Source organism: Nesoenas mayeri, assembly GCF_963082525.1.
Source record: "Nesoenas mayeri genome assembly, chromosome: 6".
Taxonomy (NCBI): domain Eukaryota; kingdom Metazoa; phylum Chordata; class Aves; order Columbiformes; family Columbidae; genus Nesoenas; species Nesoenas mayeri.
In genome coordinates, this window is record NC_137545.1 from 19,625,328 (window position 1) to 19,646,365 (window position 21,038).

The following is a 21,038-nucleotide window of genomic DNA, read 5'->3' on the forward strand; positions in this document are numbered from 1 at the left end:
TTATAGATTGATTTGTCCAAGGATGGGCTTAAAAAGACAGGCAGATGGCAGTTGCTGTTGTACTTTGTGTAGGCTGGTGGAGGAGGTTGCAGTTCAAGCATCCTGTTGACTGTCAATGAAACACAGAAGCTTAATCACAGTGAATTGCAGTTCATAATGCACTAAAAATGGGATGAGGGTAAGAAGGGATTTGGAGACAAAAGGAGCAGAAGCATTTCCAGCTATGGGTTAGACATATTTAACTCTGGCTGTTGGATGTTTTACTTTAATTGAAGACCTACTAATGGCAGCGTCCCAGCATAAATGCAGTGTATCGTATGTAAATAATTATTATATTCTTAGTAATATGAGACAGACTATTCAAAAGTGTGATTTTTATTTACAGCTATTTTATGCCTGAATGACTCAGGAAATAGATGATCTACCTGTAAATTAATTGTAGTTTAATGGGGTTGGGAAATAGGATTATATTTAAATAAATTATCTCGGGGGCCTTGGCTGAGATTCTGCTTTGATTTTCTTTTTTTCTTTTTTTTTTTTTTTTCTTTTACAATGTGATAAGGAGTAAAAAATCTTTAAAGATTTACATGGAGAAATGCATATGATTATGTTTTTTCTTTGTTTTTTTACAATACCTTGCATGTTGGTTACAGTGTTCTGTGCTTCCTTTGGAAGTATTTTGGCCAGTGCTCATTCTAGTGAACCATTGTAATTCATTTCCTATGCTTGATAACTTTAACTTCGTGTGTTTCAGAGCTGTGAAAATTATCTGAAGTAGAATGGAAGCTTCAGTAATACTACCCATTCTGAAGAAAAAATTGGCTTTTCTTTCAGGTATGATTTCTGTTTTCCCCAGTTGGTTCCTCCCTGCATAATTTGGATTTTTATGTTGGATGGATGTATTGCTGGATGTATTTAACAGAAGTATTTTGTTGGTTAGCACTTTGTCATATTTCAAAAGGGTCTCTGAAACTTTTAATCTAGTAGCCAAGCTATTGCTGTTGGCATTTAGCTTGTTTTTGCTGTAGCCTGTAACTCAACCCACAAAGTTGATGTCATGAAGTTTCAGTCCATATATAAAAGAATTAAGATTTAGCAGACATCCAAGAATAATGCTTTCTGTTTTGTTTTGTTTTGTTTTTTAATGTGGTTTTCTAAAAAGAAAGTGAATATTTTAAAGATTTCCTTTAGAAAATTTTTCTTTCCTTTTCACCTGTCTTTTCTCCAACATAGAAATAAAAGGAAGCAGAACTAGCCATGCGTTGTAACATTTTGATTATTGCCAACTAGTTAATTCAGGCAAGGCTGGAATTATTGTTATTTATTAAAACTTCTTGAAACTTGGGTTGAAGGTAATTTTCCCTCCTCTGGAATAAGTATTTAAGTATTCTGGAATACTTAAAATGAAGAATGACATTGTGTTGCTGGTATCACTGCTGTCCTGGATAGCTGGGTTAGCTTTTGGTGTTTGTCTGCTCTCGGGTAGGTAGCTGACTTGCAGAACACTTCTCAACTCCACAAATTGACAAGTATTGCCCTAAATAAATATTCTTCTGTTTTAGTTTATTTTAGTTAGTCTAGTTTAGCCTGCTCCAGTCACTTGGGAAGTGAAACCTGTTCCTTTTGTTAATAGAATTTGTTTTGGTTTGAATTTGGCCACTGTCCCCAGCAATTGCAGATCAAACCATTCCTTAAAAACAAACAAAACCCTGAAACTCAACTTACATTAAAGCCTGGGACAGTGGGCAATTTCTTCCATAGCAGTAGCAGATTCGTAGTGTGTTGGTTGTTCAGCATTATACCAGAAGGGGAAGTTCTCATTAACTGGAGTGCTTTTGCAATTTGCTATTAAGGCTTCCTGATCCATTTCAAAATACAGATGTCCTTTGTGGAAAGTAATTTACTGAGTGGCAGTTTAAATGCCAGGAACCTTTTTGAACCTACATATTTCTAAGTAGGTTTGACTTTTTTGGAATTGTGCAGTATTAATGCATGCTTTCATTTAATGAATGGAAAAGATTCATGCAATAGTTATTTTAAGCATTCTTCAGTGTAAGTAGAGGAACCTGACAGACAAATCAGTTCATCATATCTCTTTAAAGCAATTTTATTCCTTATAGTTTCATAAATAAAAATAATGGTTAAAAGCAAACCAACAGAAAAATCATGTTTTAGGAAAGCATTCTCAAGTGTTTATATATTAAAGTATCTTGTTGGTTTTGAGTTAAATTGGTACAAATAATATTGACCCTGCCTTCTTTTCTTCTGGAAGCAAAACAGAGTGGTTTCTGATAGAGCATCATCTCCCTCAGGTTTGGACTCCAGGCTGTGTAGCTTCCATGTTGGTAGGGTGTTACAAATAGCAGGGGGGGAGAAAAAAAGGAAAACTACTGACTCGGAAAAAAACCTGAACAACCAGTTTGGTGCAAAATGAATTCAAAAATTTCTTTTTTTCTTTTTGTGATGCTCTTAGTTGCTCTTCTTAACTTAAATATATTTCCAGTTTATAAACTATACCAGTTTTTCTCGGTTACAACACACATCAAGTTAATTTCTCTTGATTTTGTTTTTCAGGTTTAATTCTTAGCCTAAAGACTCAGTCTGAGTGTTGTGCTTTTTTTGTAAGACAGGGAGTTATAATTCTAAGAATATAGAATATATTCTATGGAATATATTCTGGATTATAGAGGTGGTGTTTGCCATGTGATTTGGTTTATCTCCCTAAACATCATATTTGGAAGGTGGTAGTAAATATTTATGCAACCTTTAATTTTTAGAAAGTAGTTACAAGTAATACAACCAAGATCAAAGAACAACTTCCTATACTGTTTAATTAAATAATTAGTATTTTTAGTGTGTTAGTATTGGGAAATGTTAGATTGCGTCCATATTAGTCATCACTTCTTAACTGGTAACTTTAGGTACTCTTCCTTTAAAGCTTCATTCAGGTTGTATTTTTCAGTATTTCCTTGAAAAATACAGGTTTGAGTTAAAAGAGTTCTTAGATAGATGAAGATATACCAGTTACCTTTTACATAAATGACTGGCCCTCATTTTCCACCAAGGAAAAGGATCAGTGATAATTCCTACATTGCTCTCTCTGTGCTATAGGAGGTTGACAGAATATTTACCTGATCTATATAAACTTCAGTGCAAGAAAGCTGTACAAAAATGACAGTGCAGGCAGAATACAGATGTTTGAATCTTTTCTAGTACTGTTTACAAGCTGGGTGAAAACCTGTCAGTTGTTACACAAGATGATTTGTCATGAAACTGAATAATTTAGGTAATTATTGTGGTGTTTTTGTGAAATGTTAAGAGACTATAGTTTTGGGGTTTGGTTTTGTTTGTTTGTTTGTTTGTTAGTTCAGTAAATGCTGTTTAAATTCAGGTGTGAAAATGAGAGTTTCTGTGTGTCATGAGCCAATTCTAAACTTTTGTAAGTTAGACACCATTCAACACTGGAGTCTTTCAAGTCTGCGTAAACAAAACATGAACTACTATTAATAGTTAACCACTTCTGTGGGGGCTGCTGTTTGTCTGTCTCATGAATCCAGCAGTAATTTTGAACAGAACAAGTCCCTTCCAGTTACGAATCAGCTCTGGTCAGACTAACTTGCTATATATGTAGGAAGAAAATATGGTTTTTTTCTGCAAACCCTTCCTTCCTCAGCCATGTATATATTCGTTAAATGAACAATAATGCCGCACTCATTAATTCTTGGGTAAGGGAGGAGAGGGAGCATTAGATACAGTTGTTACAAATCTATTTTCCAGTAGATTCCTGAGCTGCTGCCACGGTTTATGCAGTTCTGGACCCTGGAAGTTGGTTCAAGGAGACACTTCTACTGTAGAAATACCTTTGTAACCTCTTATGTTCTTATTTATCTTATTGCAGCCTTGCTCAGTTTGATCACTAAGTTCTGTACAGTCTGTGTTTTTTATTAATACTTGTTACAGTGTTTTCTTGATTCTCTGCTCTAGTAGTTTTTCATAGTTCCTCCTTTTTTCAACATGTAACCCATTTCTGAACTTGGCTGTTGCAAATTTTTAGTTTCAACAGATTTTTTTTCTATATTCCTAAAACCTGCTACCCTGTCTTCTCTGCGGATTTCCTTATTGATAAGGAGACACTAAAAGATGCCTGAACACTTAAGAAAAGGCTTCTTTATTAAAGTTTTATTCTTGTTGAGAGATGGTAGTTAATAAGCTACCATTGAATCAGTACAGCTTCTGAAGTATTATTTTACATCCACAAACTTACCATTTTCATCTTACATGTAGGAATTAATGTGTGCTCACTGGCAGTGTAGCAAGTGGAGAGAAATAATTTTTTGACTCCAAGGGTACAGATGAGAACCAATGCTCAGTTTTTAAGAGCACTGTGGTATTTTTCTTTTTCCTCCTGCATTCCCACTCCAATTTTCAGATTTTCTGCCATTCAGAAACAGAGAAGGGTGGACAATCTGTAAATAACTGTTGCTTTAAACTGTGACTCCCTCTTAGTTTCTGTGGAAAGGACATATCATTTCTCATGTAGCACCAATGTTTAATTCTTCTGTTTAGAAATATAGTTATTAAAAAAGTGCCTTGCTGTTTTCCAGCGACAATTCTTCCCCAAAAAAGAGAACAGGAGGGGAACACAACTATTGCAGTGGGCCACTTAAAGCAATAGATGCTTTATGAAGATGTGGAAAATACGTGTGTATCAGTGGATCTCTAATACTCTTTGAGGAGTTTGCACAGCTTTGGAAACAAGGGAAAAACCTATTACAATTAAGATGCCAACACATATTGTATAAACAAACAGTGTAGCTTTCAGCTACTCCAGATTGTGGAAAAGTCACTTCGAAACTGATTTAATGTAGAGATGGGTATTAGTTTAAAAGAAATACTCAAGAATGAAAAGGAATACCCCTATACTTTAAGATGATTGATTGAAGTTGCAGTGTAATAAGCTATAAGCTCAAGCACTGTATCCTCTGGAGTATGTTTGAATTCATTCATGTTCTTCACTTCATGTGCAAATTTCCCTCCTCACTTCTCATACTTCCTCTCCTGTTCCTTCCACCAAAAACACCTGCCAAAATATTTGATTGGATTTTGAAATTAAGATCTCTTTTCTTTTTGCTGGTTATAGACATTAAAAGGTTAAGGGCATCGAGGAAAAAAAAAAAAGATAAGGTGGTTTGCTCAAAATGGCAAACACATACTCTAGAAGAGTTGCTCCAAATTAAGTGGAAGGATTCATCACACCTACCTTTGCCTCTTTTACTTAATCCTCTCATGAGTTAACAGCCAGTTAGGGGAAAATATTTTGCTCTCAAAACCCTCTGCCTACAAAACATCACTAGTGATACCCCGTACTTGGAGGTGTGGTGATAATAGAAGAGTCGACTGCATACCTGATTTCCTTCATTCTAGAGCACTTGCACATTGACCCTTTCGGGGAGCTCTGCCAGTAGTTATTTTTCATGTGATCTTCTTGTATTCAGTGGATTTGGCTTCAGTTCCAATCCAAGCTATGAGGAAGAACCTAGTCCAAATCCATTTTGGTTACTGGTTCATACCCATGTGACTCAAGAGTCAATCTTTTAGAAGAACAACCAGAAGAGAAAATTTCAGCTTTCTTTAAAGATCCATTGTTTGGTTTTGCTTTAAACTGTACCTTTCCAGGGACTTTCTTGAGAATCTGTGTTGTCAAATACAACCCAAACCACAGTTGTAGCACATCAGTATCAACTAACATGTGATCTTTTTAATCTTTTAATGGGCATATAAATGTGAGGCCAGCTTTTTCAATATTTTTGTTGCTGATATTGTTTGTGTAACTTTTACCAGAAGAGTTTGAAAAAACACATATGAAGATTAAAGCAACCAGTTGGAAATGTTTACCTTAATTGTGAGGTGACTCTTACGTGTTTGTAAGCAGTTCCACATTTGATGAATGATGAATTTAGAGAATGTGCCCCGGGCAGCCCTTGTGGTACAAAATCCTCCTTTGTTCAGTCAGTGTTTCTGGGAGGTGCTGTGTTCCAAGCAGAGCTACTGGGTACGTGCTCACCTTGGAAGCTCACCAGGTTTCTGACAGGCTGGTAATGCAGGAGGTCTAGGAGATGCTTTTTAACAATGTAATCTAGATACGCAAAAATAATGCTTCTGGAAAACTTAATTTGGGTTGCTTATGTTGAAAGTTCTAGATGAAAAACCATGACAGCTACAGATGTGGTCTATGCTCTGAAGCTTTGGCAATGCCGTAAATATCAATGTGGAGAATGAATCCTCACAACTGCGAGGTGAAATGTCTGTTGTGATTTTCACAGCAACTTTAAAGTTTGCTTTTGTGATGGATTTTGAGACCATGTAACTACAAAGTATTTCTTTTACCTTAAAGCTATGACACTACCTTTCTAATGACTTTTTTCCCCCCAAAATAGGAGGGAAGGACAGAAGAAGTGGCCTCATTCTGACGATTCCATTATGCCTCGAACAGACAAGTATGGACGAGCTGAGTGTCACACTAGACTACCTTCTGAGCATCCCAAGGTGATTTCAAAAGCATTCTGTTCAGAGCTGCCTTATTTTCCAGTGGTGGAAGGGATCTTTTTATTAGTTTTTATTTTTACTTACGTTTCTACACCAAATGAATTTTACACAAATGCTTGTTTGAAATGTGATACCTTGTCACTGAGTTAGAAACATACATCACAGTAAACTAAGGGCTGTCTACTAAGGCTTGCTTATGTCCCATATGTGTGTGGGGTTTCTTGTTTGGTTTTTTTTGGTTGTTCTTTTGTTTTGGTGAGGAGGTCTTGTTGTCTTTTGTATTTCCTCTTTTCTTGGTACATCTTTGGTCATTCCTTTTTGATGACAATGCACTTAAATTACTATGTAAATTAATGAGCTGTTCTAATGGAACTCCTAAGCTTGCAAAAAGTAGCATTGCCCAAAGTAAAAAAGCTTCCTTCTCTTTCTTTGCTAATCTTTGTAGCTTGTAGTGCTTAAAGGGTGCACTGAGTCTAAAAACATATGAAATCTTACTGAAGTTAGTAAGCAACTCAAGTGTTTAAAGTGAAGATACTGCCTAAATGTGCTGAGTGACGACTTGAGTATCCTGACATCCAGATCTTGCTATAAAATTATTGTTGAGTTCTGTGCATGTAACCATGTAAGCTTACAGTGACAGTACTTGGTCCCAGCTTAGTTAACTGCATTTTTTTAAAGAACCAGAACATAGCTTTGTTTTATTCTCTTGTACCACTGATTTAAGAAGGAAAGAAGCCTCTCAGATAAATGCTTGCTTTTGTATCCGTCTTCTGGAAACAGGAGCAATGGCATAACGAGAGATTGTTTAATGTACTTATTGCAAGTTATAAATGTTTTTAAAATGCCATTAAGTGATCTGAGTTGTTTGTTTGTTTTAGCGATAGGGGAGAGAGAAGCAAAGAACAAATTCAAGTTGCTTACAAGTAAAACATCAATAGGTATATGAGTACATTGCATAGCGTTTTAGTCACGGAAGTTTTAGGATTTTTCAAGAAGCTTGTTTTTTGTAAAGTGATGAACATCCCAAATGATCATCTGTGCAAGTCATCTCATTGACTTAAGGACTTGGCTGTATTTATGAAACAGATGCAGGCATTGTTATTGTAGCAAGCATTAATTATTCCAGAGTCTCATCCTGATGTATGCTTTTACATTTATTAGTGTAAAAATAACTGTCTAAAAATTCAACCAAAGTACTCTTTGTACTCTGTACAAGCTGGGAAATCTGTTTGAAAACAAAGTTTAGTGTTCCCACATCTAACATTCTGTTTGTCAGTCATGGAAAAAATGACCTCTCTTTTATGGTGGCAATATGGGAAAATCATTGTTGTTTTTGTTTGCATGTTGTTTTTTGGTGGGAAATGCAAACTTTTTGGCCTAAATATTTGCCTTATTTGTTCTGGAAAGACTTGCTGAATAGTGTTTGAAAAAAGCAGGGGTGTGGGGAGGGATGTTGTCACAAACCCAGATAGCTGTCCAAGAACATTATTGTTAATTTTTTTCCCCAAGTTCTATGTGTAAGGTAACTTTCAATTCAGTTGTGCATGACATATGTTGTAACTGTAACTATATTGAAATATGCATTCTAGTGTTGATGGATAGCTGTGTCCAGAAGCTGAGAGGCATCACTGTCTATAGAGTCTTGGGTAAAATTTCTGTGGGAGGGTGCATGTGTAAAGCTTTCCTAAAACTTCAAACAACTTATTCCTCCTGTCTAAGTCTACTGTTAGGCTTTTCTTTGATGCTATTTAAAATGCTTGGATTCTGAAGAGGCTTTTTTACTGAGAGGCCTCTTTGGAATCCAAGAAAAACAAATGTGGCAATGCTGCACTATTTTCTGTGCATACTAAAGTTTGCTTCCTTTGTTGTATTCTCTCTATTGTGGCTCAAATCGCCAAATGGTTTTTTATTTTAACTTTCATACAAACATTTTTGTTTGTGTTGGCTGAACTTTGCAGAAGTGGTAGCTTACTTTTGAATTTGCGTATTTGTTTGTGTGGTCTTTTTTTAAAATAGATTTAGTAGCAGAGAAGAGCAGATGCTGGTACTGCTAGATTCCACTGAGCCTAAGGAAGCCATGTCTCAAGATGCTGTAGTAACACTCCTCATCTTGTTTTAAAAGCAGTGATAGTGTGCCTTTTGAGTTCATTCTGATTAAACGTTGCGTGTGAAGCCTGAATGTTCAAGTGCTTCCAGAGAAATTGTGTGTGATCTCAGAGGTTTCTTAAAGCCAAAAGCATGTATGGAGTGGCACCCAACTTCATAATTAATTTTTCCTAAATAGACTAGTAAGGTGCTTTTTTCCCCTTTTTAAAAATTCCAAGATAAATTTGTCTTCCACCCATGTATGATGAATTACAGTTTAAACATGAAATAAATAACAGTTAAATTTCTCAGTGTGAAATATAATGCTTCCTGTTACTCAGAAGTTGCTTTTTTCTATGTTTTTTTTGGTAAGCTAAGGAGATCACAGAAATGGCTTTGTTTTGTAACGGTAGATTTTGGTGCTAAAGATTACATACTGCTTTTCTCTCTCATGTAAATGTCACGTTTTTTTCGTTACATATAACTTTGCCGGACACAAAAATTTCAAGCCGAGACATGATATCTGATGTGGTAACTAATGGTAAAATTATGGGCTCACTTCCGTGTCCTCTTCTGGCTGTGGCTGTGCTGGTTGTGAGAAGGTGCTGCTTCCCAGCTGTTGTTGGTATCCAGAGGTTGCTGCCACCACTGAACACTGCCCAGCTGTTGTTGTGAGCACATTCTTGCCAGCTTCAGTTACGGATGGGCTGGAGCAGTATTTGTGGGAATGCACAGAAAGACAGTTTTCACTATTTTCTCCCATTTGCTACTTGTGCAGGAGTGCCTTTCAAATTTTAGCTTTGCAGCTATTTTCAGCACGTTTTTTTTTTTTTGTAGTACACACAGACTCAGACCTTATTAGAAGAAAATATATTATGTCAGTCTAAAATAATCTTTCTTGTAGATCCATATGCAAAGCCTCTCTCCTTGTAGGGGTTTTTTGTGCACTGCAATTTCTAGTCCATTTGTTCAGGGAAGAAATTTAAGCATGTTTAGATGGTTTCCTGCTTGGATTTGCATCAAGGGATATGTTGCTGTATCCTCAAATCTGCACCAATTCACAAGTAACCTTGTGAAAACTCACATCGCTTTCTCTTCCTTACAAAACTCTAAATCAGCCTCTTTCTGAAGTTTATGGTTATAAAACCTTACCAGAGTTGCTAAAGTTTAAATAAATGCTTGTATTATGAAATACACTTCAGTGTTACTGAGAAATTGTAACTTGGAATATCTCTTAATATGCTTGAGCATTAAAATTGAAAGTTATTGCTAAATAAGCAAACTTAAGGTTTGTAAGACCATATTTATATAAGTAAAAAAACTATGTAGTTTTATTTTTCAGTAGAATTGAAATACAAAGTCACTGTGATATGACACTTGTTGATGTGTTTTTCTTCTTTTAGTGAGAAATGTAAAGCTAGAGGATTTACTGTGATAGTGGATGGAAGAAAATCTCAATGGAATGTGGTAAAGACAGTTGTGTTAATGCTACAGGTAAGTACATTTTTATATATTCATAGTTGACTGATTTGTAGATGTGAACCTAATAGCTGTAGAGGCAGTGATTTCTTTATTGAGAAGTAAACAATTTATGGCCTTTTAAAACCACAAATGTGGTTCTGTGTCAGAGTTCTGTGCAGGAAGAAACAATCTGAAACAATCTCAAGTGAGGGACAAATCATTATATTCTGACAACACAATTGTGGGCCTTTTTTCTAAACCAGAGTTTTAGCTAAGAAGTACAGAAATATACTCCTGGCATTGTCAACTGTGAGTAGTAAGAATGTCTGCAGGGCAACAATTCACACCGATGGTGCAGCTGAGCAGGTTCAGATGCAAAATGCTGCACTACTTAGTTTCCATTGGAATTGGCTATAGTTGGTTTTGTTGTATGTGATAGTCCCAACCACAAATTATATTGTGGATGCTACACAGACTAGGAGAAGAAAAAAGTGCCAATTCCCAGTTAAAGAAATTCACAGCAGTTTATTTAGTTTTTCAGAACTGTGGGGTTACAGTAAATGCTGCTGCTTTTTTTTTTTTTTCCTGCTAAACAGTATAGGTTTCTTTCTGGCCTCAGTGGTCAAAGGAGATGCAAGATACAGCACTCTGAATAGCCTTTTGTACTGCACAGATTATTTCTTTTTATCAGAGTAGTTTTCCTCTCAGACTTAGATGAAGTCTCAGAAAGTGTGTCAGATATGAATAATTTCGTTTTGTTGTCCTGCTGGCTCATTGTTGCTCTTGGGCTTTTTAAGTCTGTTTCAAGGTGTCTTTCACCTATTCTTGAGTAAGATAGCATTCCTATTAATAGAGTTATAATAATTGGATCTGCTGTATTCTGATTATGATCTTGACTGAGCCTTCACTTCAGGTAACGTGCATTTGGCATATTTAGTGGGACCTTCAGCTAGTGGGGAAGGCAGCTCTTTGCCCATCCTCAGATTTCAGTGGCTTCCTACCCATGTGAAGCCTGCGGAGGCACAAGTTGCACATCTGTATCTTTAATTTGAGAAGGAAGCAATAAATATTTTCCTATGTGAACTAATCACTTGTGCAGACCACTTGAGACTTCTCTCTGCTTGGACACGCGTAGTTCTCGAAGATGTTGGCTGGTCATCAGACAGACACTTCTGTGTTAAAAATACTGTCTACTTTTAAATAGTCTTTACATATTCCTTAAAAGGAAGGGTGCAAGAATGAAATAGCTTTTTTTTTTTTTCCCAGTGCTATGATTTCTCTGTTGGTCATAGTTAATTTTTTCAGAATTATATTTTTATAAATAAAAATGAGGTATTTCAGGAGAAATCCCATGGATTGTGTCACCTATATGTCAGTACTGTGATTATCTAATTGTTGCTTATTGCTGTAGCTGATGACTTGGGAGTAGTAAAGAGTCTCTGTTCCTTGATATGCGTTCAAGGTGATAACATAAAATCAACTTGTTAGATGAAATTACTGTTTTAGGCTGAGGAATGTTTTTCTAGTAATGCTTTTATGAATTAATGTGCTGAAATGTTAATATTAAGCTCTTTCATTCTAGTCTAAGCAATATGTACTAGAGAAATATAGGATATAATATTGAGATGTGATCTAATAACAAAGTATACAGTTATTTTCTAACTTTATGATTACTGTTTCATCCTACATAGCAAATTACAGTGGTAGAAAGCTTTGTTCTTAATATTTTTTAAATGAAATGTCATAAATAAAATCAAGTCTAGCCAGTAATTAATGGGTTTTTTTATGCTGATGTAGCATGGACTACTAGTTAGGCCTCAGGACTGGGAGTAAAGAGGTGAGCTTTTCTGTTCAGTTCTGACATGATTTTTGCTATGAAATGCAGTATAATCTGCTGCAAAGTGAGATGGCACCAACATGGGACGTAGATGCAACAGACTTTAATTTCTGTCTGTAAATTCTAGGTTCTTGAATAGATGATGACATGCAAATGGATTAAATTCTGTAGTAAATTAAGGTTTAATCTTGCATGTTTTCTTCATTTTCTAATTTGTTTTACAGAACGTTGTTCCAGCTGAAGTGTCACTTGTTTGTGTAGTAAAACCAGATGAATTTTGGGATAAGAAGGTTACGCACTTCTGTTTTTGGAAAGAGAAAGATAGACTTGGCTTTGAGGTATGTAGAAATTTTGCCTACTTCAGGTAAAAGTACCGTTTCTGGAATTCAAGAATAATTATTTTTTAGAAACATTAATTTTCATGCAATTATATTCCAGATGCTTTGTGGATACCCTTAACAAAACACTGTGGCCTTTTAACTTGTTCCTACTTCAAGAAGAATGTTAAATTAAGTAGGTTTCAAATTAGAAATGTGTGGCATTCTTTGCTCACCAAGAGGAAAACGCTGTTTGATACATATTGTGGATGTTTTGAGTAAGAAATGGTTGTACAGGGTTTAGTGTGATTCTTCTGTAATAGACTGTAGAGATGCATGTTGTGTGGTGTCACTAAATCAGTAGTAACCATTCTGAATAACATCTTGTTGCCATTGTATGTCTTCTCTCATTTTTTGAGTTGACATTAGTAGCAAAAGTTATAGGTCTCCTCATTTTGCTAAATATAAGCTGATATTGTTCTTAGCTTGTGAGGCAAAGTGTGTGCAAGAGATTAGACTAATGTTAGCAGTTCCATTCTTTTATCTTTTTGGGAGGTTAATGGAAACCTCAATTTTTCCTATTTCAGAAAACTATCTGTATCATCAGTCTTTCCAATTGTTTTTGAAGCTAATCTGGTTTGAACTACAACAAGCTTGCTGTGATGACCAAATAATAAAATGTCTGCTTGTTCTGTACAACAAAGCTCTTGGAGAGCATCTTTTTCGTGGAAGATACTGAATAGAAAAGCTTTTTGCAGCATTGTCTAATGCTGTGTAGTACTTTCTCATGGCAAGATTATAGCATTCTTGAATACTCTTGTAGAAAACTTTAGTTCAGGGAAAATGAGAATTGGAAGGTGGTGGCTGAAAGGTTATGTAACTGCTAAATAATATAAACTTAAAAACTGTATCATCCAGATATAATTCTGTCAATTCATATCAATTTCATCTTGTTAAATGTTGTATCAGACTTTACCTACAATACATGGCTTCATTTTTGGAAACAAATCCTGCATGTGAATGTGCTCTGAAGGAGTGTGAGGGGCAAGGGGTAAGATTTTTCAATCAGATGACCAAACACTTCATTTTTTGCTACTTTAGAGTCTTATAAGTAAGGAACTCCTGGATGTTTGCCTTCAGATTGTTTATCTTACAAATGAAGATCATATTTTCTTTTTGAGTAGTTCTTTAAAGACAGATTTGAAAAGTAGCCAAAGTTCAACAGAGCAATCCAAAGAATCTCTGAACAGCCGCTTGTGTGTTTGAAAGTCTGCAGCCAGCAAGATATTCACTAATCAAGGAACTGAAGTGCCTGAAATTTTGCTATGGGAAGTAGTTCTAACTGTGATAGTCTTGTGACTTGCACTACAGTTAAACTCTCTTGGGTTTCACAGTCTGTCCCTTCACCTGAATCCCTTGAGGAGACTGGCAAGGAGTTGTGGTCAAAGTTCATCAAAAACATAGTGTGGTGGTGTCCGCCTTTTATAAACTAGCCTATTGTTTGGAGCACATCCAAGATGAGAATTAAAAAAGAACCTGAACCAAACGGCTGTACTGGAAGGGATGGATTAAGAGCTTGTGTTCAGAAAGTGACTTAAGTGTGCAATATTCAGTTTCACACAAATGCTTTCAGGACATAAGGTAAACCCTGAAGTTCAGAAAGTGGCAGTAATAAAGGTGAGCCCTCCTCTTTAGCAGTTCCTAGTGCCTGATTAAGGCTCTTTTCCCATCTGCACGCCTGTAAATATGGTCCTCGGACAAGTTCAGGAAGCCTTTGAAGTTGTGGTGTAACAGAATTATATACAGTGGTTGTTACTGTATGCATCATGGTATTGCCAGTTTGGAAATTAATCCTCTAGAAGATTCCTCTTGGATTTTTCTTTAATATGACTAGCTAGAATCTATTTCTAGATGAATAAGCAGAAAGCCTACAGAAAATATTTTAACGAAGCAGGGATAATCTTACATGGCTATGATAATAAAATGATTGTTTTATTTAACTTCAAGGATTGTCTAACAGTCATTAAATGGTAATTCTGTAATGAAATTTAGTAAGCTTAGTAATTTTATGAAGCATGTTCTGTGCCAGTGATAATGTCTGCATTGTTGGCATAGGACATTGGAGTTGTGTAACTGAACCTTTTGGTTTCTGTTTCTAAACTACTTTTCTCATTACTGAACCATAAACATTTTTCCTGGCCTGAAATTTTGGTCCAAGATTCTCTTAAATAATAGTTCTAAGGTTTTAGGAAGAAGAAAATAATTAAAGTATTAGAGATGCATTTAACATGAACATGTATCAAAATGTGTCAGTTGTGAGAAAAGTAGTCAGTGATGTATAATTTTACAAGAAAAATAATCATAGCATTAAAATGCAGCAGCTGCTTCCAAGGAAGGAGGAAAACTTCAGATTTGTTCCCTAGCGCCTCCTTGTACCTTGACTTAATGCGTGGGCAGATCAGGAGTTTCTATGAGCAGAGGATAACAAGAAGTAGTTGCTGAATTCTTGTTTTGGTTAATAGGTGTTTGTTCTTGAGCTCCCCTTCTGCCTAATTTAGAAGCACTGAAGCAGGGTGAGGCTGCTGGCTTGCATGGGGTGGGGGGGCTACCCTCAGCTTTGGGGCAGTTGTCATCTAACTGAGGTTGGATAATGAGTAGCAGTTGGTATGGAGGTTTGCAAGAGATTTTCCTAAAGAGACTGTATAATACCATCCTAGATCATGGCTTTTTCTTGTATCTTGCACTTTCTTTGTTTTTTCTGGTGTGTTGTGTTTGGTGGTTTGTTTGGTTTGGTTTTATTTGTTTACTTGGTTTTGTTGGTGTTTTGTGTGTGTATAATAACTTGTATTCTAAAACGGCATTCTTCGTGAAAGGACAGGGAAAGCTGAGACCACAGCAGGAAAAATCTTGTGCTTTCCCAGATAATGAAGAATCACCCTTGGTATGAAGCAAGCCTTTGTTTTTCACCAGTCTTTAACTCTTACTGGGTAGTGATTAGGAAAACTGGCTTGGTAAAAATTACCCACCTTCTCTGTGCTCCAAATAATGTTTATGTTAGAGACAGTGGTATTTCTTTGCTCTATTCCTGATATGAGTGCAGCGCACTGATAGGCTATGGAAGCCTCTAACTCATGCACAAATCCATAACTGCATAACTGTATATTATTGTCAGTAAAAACAAAGCAACACCCCACTTGTGTTTTAGATCACGGGTTAGATATGCATAACTATTAGGGAAATCCAAGATTGCTTTTGCACCGATGAAATAAATGATCTAAAAAATGTAAATGAAAGTATGAAATCTCTTCTTTCACTTGAGAGTGTAATCTAATTTTATTTGAAGTAAAGGCAACGTAATTGTGATTTCTTAATGGGGCATCACATCTACCTCCTACTTCCTGCTACCTGGTCTATTTTTAATAACTTGCGTAATATTGTCATTTGAAGCCGTTAATTACAATGCCTTCCTCTCTGTTCAAAGGCAGAGATCCTCTGCTTCAGAGTGAGATGTGGTGCTGGTGAGTTGCAAAGCGCTGAAAGTAAATGTGGGAACTGAGATCAAAAGGCTGCTGGATGGATAAATGTACCGAGGGGGGCTGATTCAGCTCTGTAAAAGTGCATCTCCTTATTCCTAGTTAGTATTTGTATTGGTTTTGAACCTGCCTCAGGTCAGTTGCCATTCATCCTCCAGCAGAGCTTTCATCTATTCCTTTATCCCTCCCTAAAATGCTTATTAGCAACCAATTCATGTGTTCATTAAAGCAGTTTTTTCTGGTCCTGTGTCCATGCTTCGTAACAGGAGAGTTGAATTAATAATTGTTCCAAGGGTGTCTCTCAGCTGAAATGTTGCGTTTGTTACATTGTAATAATTAATACTGTTAAAGTATTAATAACAGGGTTTGAATACTAAAAATTATTGTGTTTTGGAGGGCTGCGAGCTGTTGCTTTTTGCCTTTTTATTAATGTACGCTACATAGTGATATGAAACAAATAGCTCTTTGTTAGTAGCTGTGGTTTGTTATATTTTATTGTGAGCTTTTCACATAAAGGTAACTAGGATAACTGGAGGAAAATTTGTACCATATAAGTAGAAGAAATGTACAAGCCTTGTACACAATGCAAAATTGCATACAGATGGGGCAGAGAGGGTTGCATATGTTTCATTTAAGGGACTGGGAGGGAAAATAATCCCTGAGCCTTGTTTAGATATTGGATTAGTGCTTTGAAAATCAGTTTTTCAAAAGCAGGGAGGCAGAAAGTGTGCGTCCTGGTTTCTTATCCTTGTGGACATCATGGAATAAAATTTAGAAGTTAGGTTAGTGTTGTAAGATAAGAAATCTAGTGCTTTAAAAAAAAAAGAGGGGGAAAAAAAGGTGGTAAACTACTGGAAACTAGTTGGAAAAACTGGAATATGGAACAAAAAGGATCCTGGTGGTCTTCAAGTCTAAAGTCGGAGTAGTTCTAAGCGCTTCAGGACTGCACTGTAGCAGCTAACAACTGTAAGTCTCTAGTAACAGTGTCAGAAATTTCTTACAATCGTGTATCAGCAGAATCTGCTCTGGAAAATCCCCAGTCTGTAATGTCAAGTTATCAATATATAGAATCATAGAGAAGCCTAAAAATCACATTTTTCTGTGAAAATTTCCTGCGTATCAACCTGTTTATGGGCCATATACTAGCAAATCAGAATTGCTGTGAAAGAAATATTAGCTAGCTGACTTTTCTCTGTTATGTAGCTGAAAAATAGCCTAGTAAGATACTGTCATTTGTTTAAAAGTGTAGGAACTGTTTAAGGAAATAACTAGAAAGGTTAAATCCAATGTGATTAGACTAGTTTTTTGTAGTAGTCCCCAATTCAAGTGGAGTAACTCTCCTTTGTCTGGCTAAGTCAGTGGTACATACCTGAGTGGATAACTAATGGTCTTTGTTCTGGAAGTGATTAAATGCCTGTTATGTGGTTATAGCAATCCTTAATGTTCCAAAATGCAAAAATCCCTACCCCAAACCCTTTTATATGGGTTTTTTTGATGCCATTGAAAACACACTGCCGTCCAGAACTTTCTACTGTCTTATTACAAGAAGTTTTTGTACTGTTCTTGTATTTTGAAATTAACTACTGTTACCACATATATCTTTATATCTCAGCTCTCAGTATTCTACTTAGGAATTATTGTGACACACTCATCTGCAGTTCACCTTTAAAGAACAATGCTAACAAGCAGAGTGAAGAATGAATAACACTTTGTAGGAAAGCTTTAATTTTTTATGAGAACTTCCAGTCCCATATTTTATACTTAGGCACCAAAATCTTATAGCTTTGCTGGTCTTTCCCAAATATTCATATAGAGTTCCAAAGTTTATCAGAGTGATGTTTATTTAAATCCATCTCCCTTTTCATCAACATGTATCTTTGTTACTGGTGTTTTAATACCAGAGGCAATGGGTCATTTCTTTCAAAAACCTGGGCCAAATCAGGGAATTGTCCCTGTGGATCCAGAGTTCATGAGCCTGCATTTATGTCATGTTCTAAATTGAGTCCTGAAGAAGGGTGTGTTGGAAAATACCAGATTGTGTGTGTCTATTTGTCTCTTCTCCAGGATGGAAAAAAGCTTGTGTGCTAATTATTATTGTGAGCCCTGGAGGGGAAGGTGAATGAGTGAGCAAAGCCCTGAATGCTCCAAAGTGAAGGGGGCAGTTAGGGGAGCGGGGCTGACAGTCTGGTGTGAATCTCAATTCTGCTCGCTGCTCTGGGGTTTCTGGTATGCCAGATTTCTGTGTGATACTGGACAGGTGAATGTTTAACTTGTGTTTCTCAGTGTGATGTTACAGCAAATAATTATATAGATTAGTGTTCTGTATTAACAAATAAGAATCTATCCTACTCAGTGTTTAATCCAATAGTGTTTCAAAAAAATTGATCAAAACAGTATTTATCATCAAACAGTAGGATGATTCTTCTCCTCGGGAAGAGGAAGTCTTTGCTTTACAGTTTCATGCCAGTGAATCACTGCCAGACCAGATCTATGGGCAGCTGTGTTTTGTCCGTTAAAACTGCCATACTTATTCTTGAAAAATCACGAGGAGAATAGTTCAGGCTACGTTTAAGTTTTGAGTTTGCTGGAGAATAAGCACAACTAACTTTCAAAACCAAAACAATACCCAACGGTAACAACAAAGATGAATCTGATTGTGCTTTATAAAACAAATAGGACTCACGCTTAATAAAAAAAAACCAAAAAACAAAAAACTGCTGGTTTTTTTATACAAAAGATGCCTTCAGTGTAGTGTGAAGAATGAGTGTAGGCATTCTTTAGTTTGAATTTCTGTACAGGCTGAAGTGCACATTTATTCTTGCAAAATCTCTGCCTTGTTCATTGTATTTTTTCAAAGCTGTTTGGATATGTAAGCTGCTGGCATAACAAATCATCAAGAATCAATTCCCTGAGAAAACAGCTTTAATACTGAGCCCAAACAACTTCACAAAAATTCAGCATTTTATACCTATCATCAGACTGTGAGTGGGGAAGAGCCATCTGGACTTCCCAGTGTTTCTTGGTGGAATTTTTGGGAAATGAAAAACCCTTCTACATATGCCTGTTTCAATGAAATTTGTCCAAAATTACCAATCAGTAACCAGATAAGTATGACCAGCTTTTAGCATTGCTTTGTTAATGTTCTTTTTAAGAAAGTATTTTAGGAATAACAGATTCTTATGTTCCAGTAAGTAAATGAAAAGTATTAAATATTTTGTTGCTAGTTTAATAAAATTAGTAAATGAGGCAGTGATGTTCTGTTCATATTGAGTAAATACCTTAACATACTTGTATTGGAACAGATAATTTAAACATTATATATTATTGTACACATGCTTTTGCCATTAGTTGCATTTCTGTCACTTTTGCATAACATTGAACAGCTAATAGAATGTATAATATATACATTCTATTATTCTTAGAATAATTTTTTTTTTTTAAAGATGTGTCTGTTTTCATGACTAGCATTACTTGTCAATGAGGGTTACTTAAAATAAGTGGAAAACAGTGGCATGTGTTGGTAATCCACTTACAATCCATATGAACAACTCAGTTGGGTATACCTGGTAAGAATTCTTTACAAAGAATTGTGGACTTGGTCAGACTTTTTGGTTGTTGGATATTGGGTTACTTGAAGTGTTTAAAAAAAAAAAAAAATCCAAACCAAAATAAAAACAAAAAAACCCACTAACAAATTATAAGCAGTATAGCTGTGTGTATGCAGTGAACTATTTTCTCTGTTTTCATAAATGATTTTGTCAGAATTGGATTTTTTTCTGCTCTGTGAAATACAGCATATTTTTACCTTTACAGTGTTTAGAAAATGTCAGCTATTAATAAATACTTTTTCTAAGAGATGACACCAATTTTTCTTTTAAACTAGATCTGATTTTGAGACCTTTTTACTCCTGAGGTTAAAAATAGGATTTAGTCCCCTTGTGGCGCTTCTGTACCTATTTCCTAGTATCAAGTTTTTGCTCTGATAACAGGTGTATATCACCATCCAATTTGTTTAGACCATTTTCTTAATTTATCCCAGAACTGGAATGTATTACTTATTGATATCAAGCTATGAAGATTAATACGAATATTTACTTTTCTCAGAAGGTCATGTGCTTAGATTTCACTTGCTTAAGTCTTACATTCTCAAGACACGTGTATGATGTGTTCTTTTGGAAAGTAACTGCTCCTTTTTAGATTCAGTAGCATTGGCTGCTGTGATATTACACACTTGAGAAAAATCTACCTTGTTACTGAGAACTTATACCAACCTGTCTTTCAATAGCTCCTGGGTTTGACTCTGTGATGTTTGTATTAAGGAGCTTTTTCATTTCTTTCCTCAAGAAAGTTTGGATGGATTTTTTTTAACATTTTGAGAGCACGTTTACATGTCCTATTGAATATCCAGAATTCCCGTCTCATCTTGACACCTACCTCTATCTTGATGCAGATGATGAATGAAAACAATTGCAAAAAACAGCATATGGTGTAGAGAGAGTGGTCAGCTTTGTACGAACAGTATTCAAAGCTCTTATTATGAGAGATAAGTGATAGTGGCATCGTTGCATAGGTCAAAATCATGTTACTAGAAAAACCAGCTGTAGTCTTGCTCCTGAGAAATAAAGGAATATTGCAGTTGAAGCACAAGACTTTTGCAGTATGTGTGTTGGGTTTTCTTGTTTGTTTGGGAGTTGTTAAAAAGGTTGTTTGATTTTATTAAAAAATATAGCCTTTTTATTACTCCCAAAGCATTGTTCTGAGTTATTTCTGTAAAGGCTTTCACAGTGTTTTAGCAGGGCAGCATTGTACTAAACAAGTTTGCTGATTAGAATAAAGCAGTGATGAGACCTACTACTGCTCTTCTAGGTTTTAAAAAGAGCTAAGTACAGATGATGATGATACTGACTCTGGTCAATAGCAAACAGGACATTTTTGAAACCTACTGCCAGTGTCACCTTATTAGCTGTCACTGTTGTCAGACATGGGCAGATCAAGTGGGAAGGGAAGCAAAGATTTAAGGTTTCAATATTTTGTGCATTTTTTTTTTTCAGTCTTACCATCTGTCCAGATCTATTCATTTCTCCCTTGGGGACTTTAAGCTGTTCACTTTAACATCCAGCTATAGTCACTGTCCAAAGGATTTTACTTTGGATTAAGAAAACTTTTTTGCTTTTGTTTTTTTTTCCCATTGCAAGCAAACAGGAGGATATTTCTATATTTGTAACAGTAAATGGTGTTCATCTGTACCTCTGTCTTACC

General features: G+C 35.8%; 1 protein-coding gene across 1 annotated transcript in view; it reads left to right on the forward strand.

The window, feature by feature from the left end:
* Positions 1-117: 117 nt before the first annotated feature.
* The window catches only part of SESTD1 (SEC14 and spectrin domain containing 1), a gene marked incomplete at its 3' end in the record, with an annotated part of 47,067 nt that continues 26,146 nt past the window's right edge, over positions 118-21,038 (forward strand). Inside the window, exons 1-4 of the mRNA XM_080347191.1 lie at positions 118-834; positions 6,438-6,546; positions 10,035-10,125; positions 12,154-12,267. Of these exons, the coding sequence (XP_080203317.1) occupies positions 780-834; positions 6,438-6,546; positions 10,035-10,125; positions 12,154-12,267 (369 nt within the window). The 5' untranslated portion in view covers positions 118-779. The remainder of the gene's footprint in view (positions 835-6,437; positions 6,547-10,034; positions 10,126-12,153; positions 12,268-21,038) is intronic.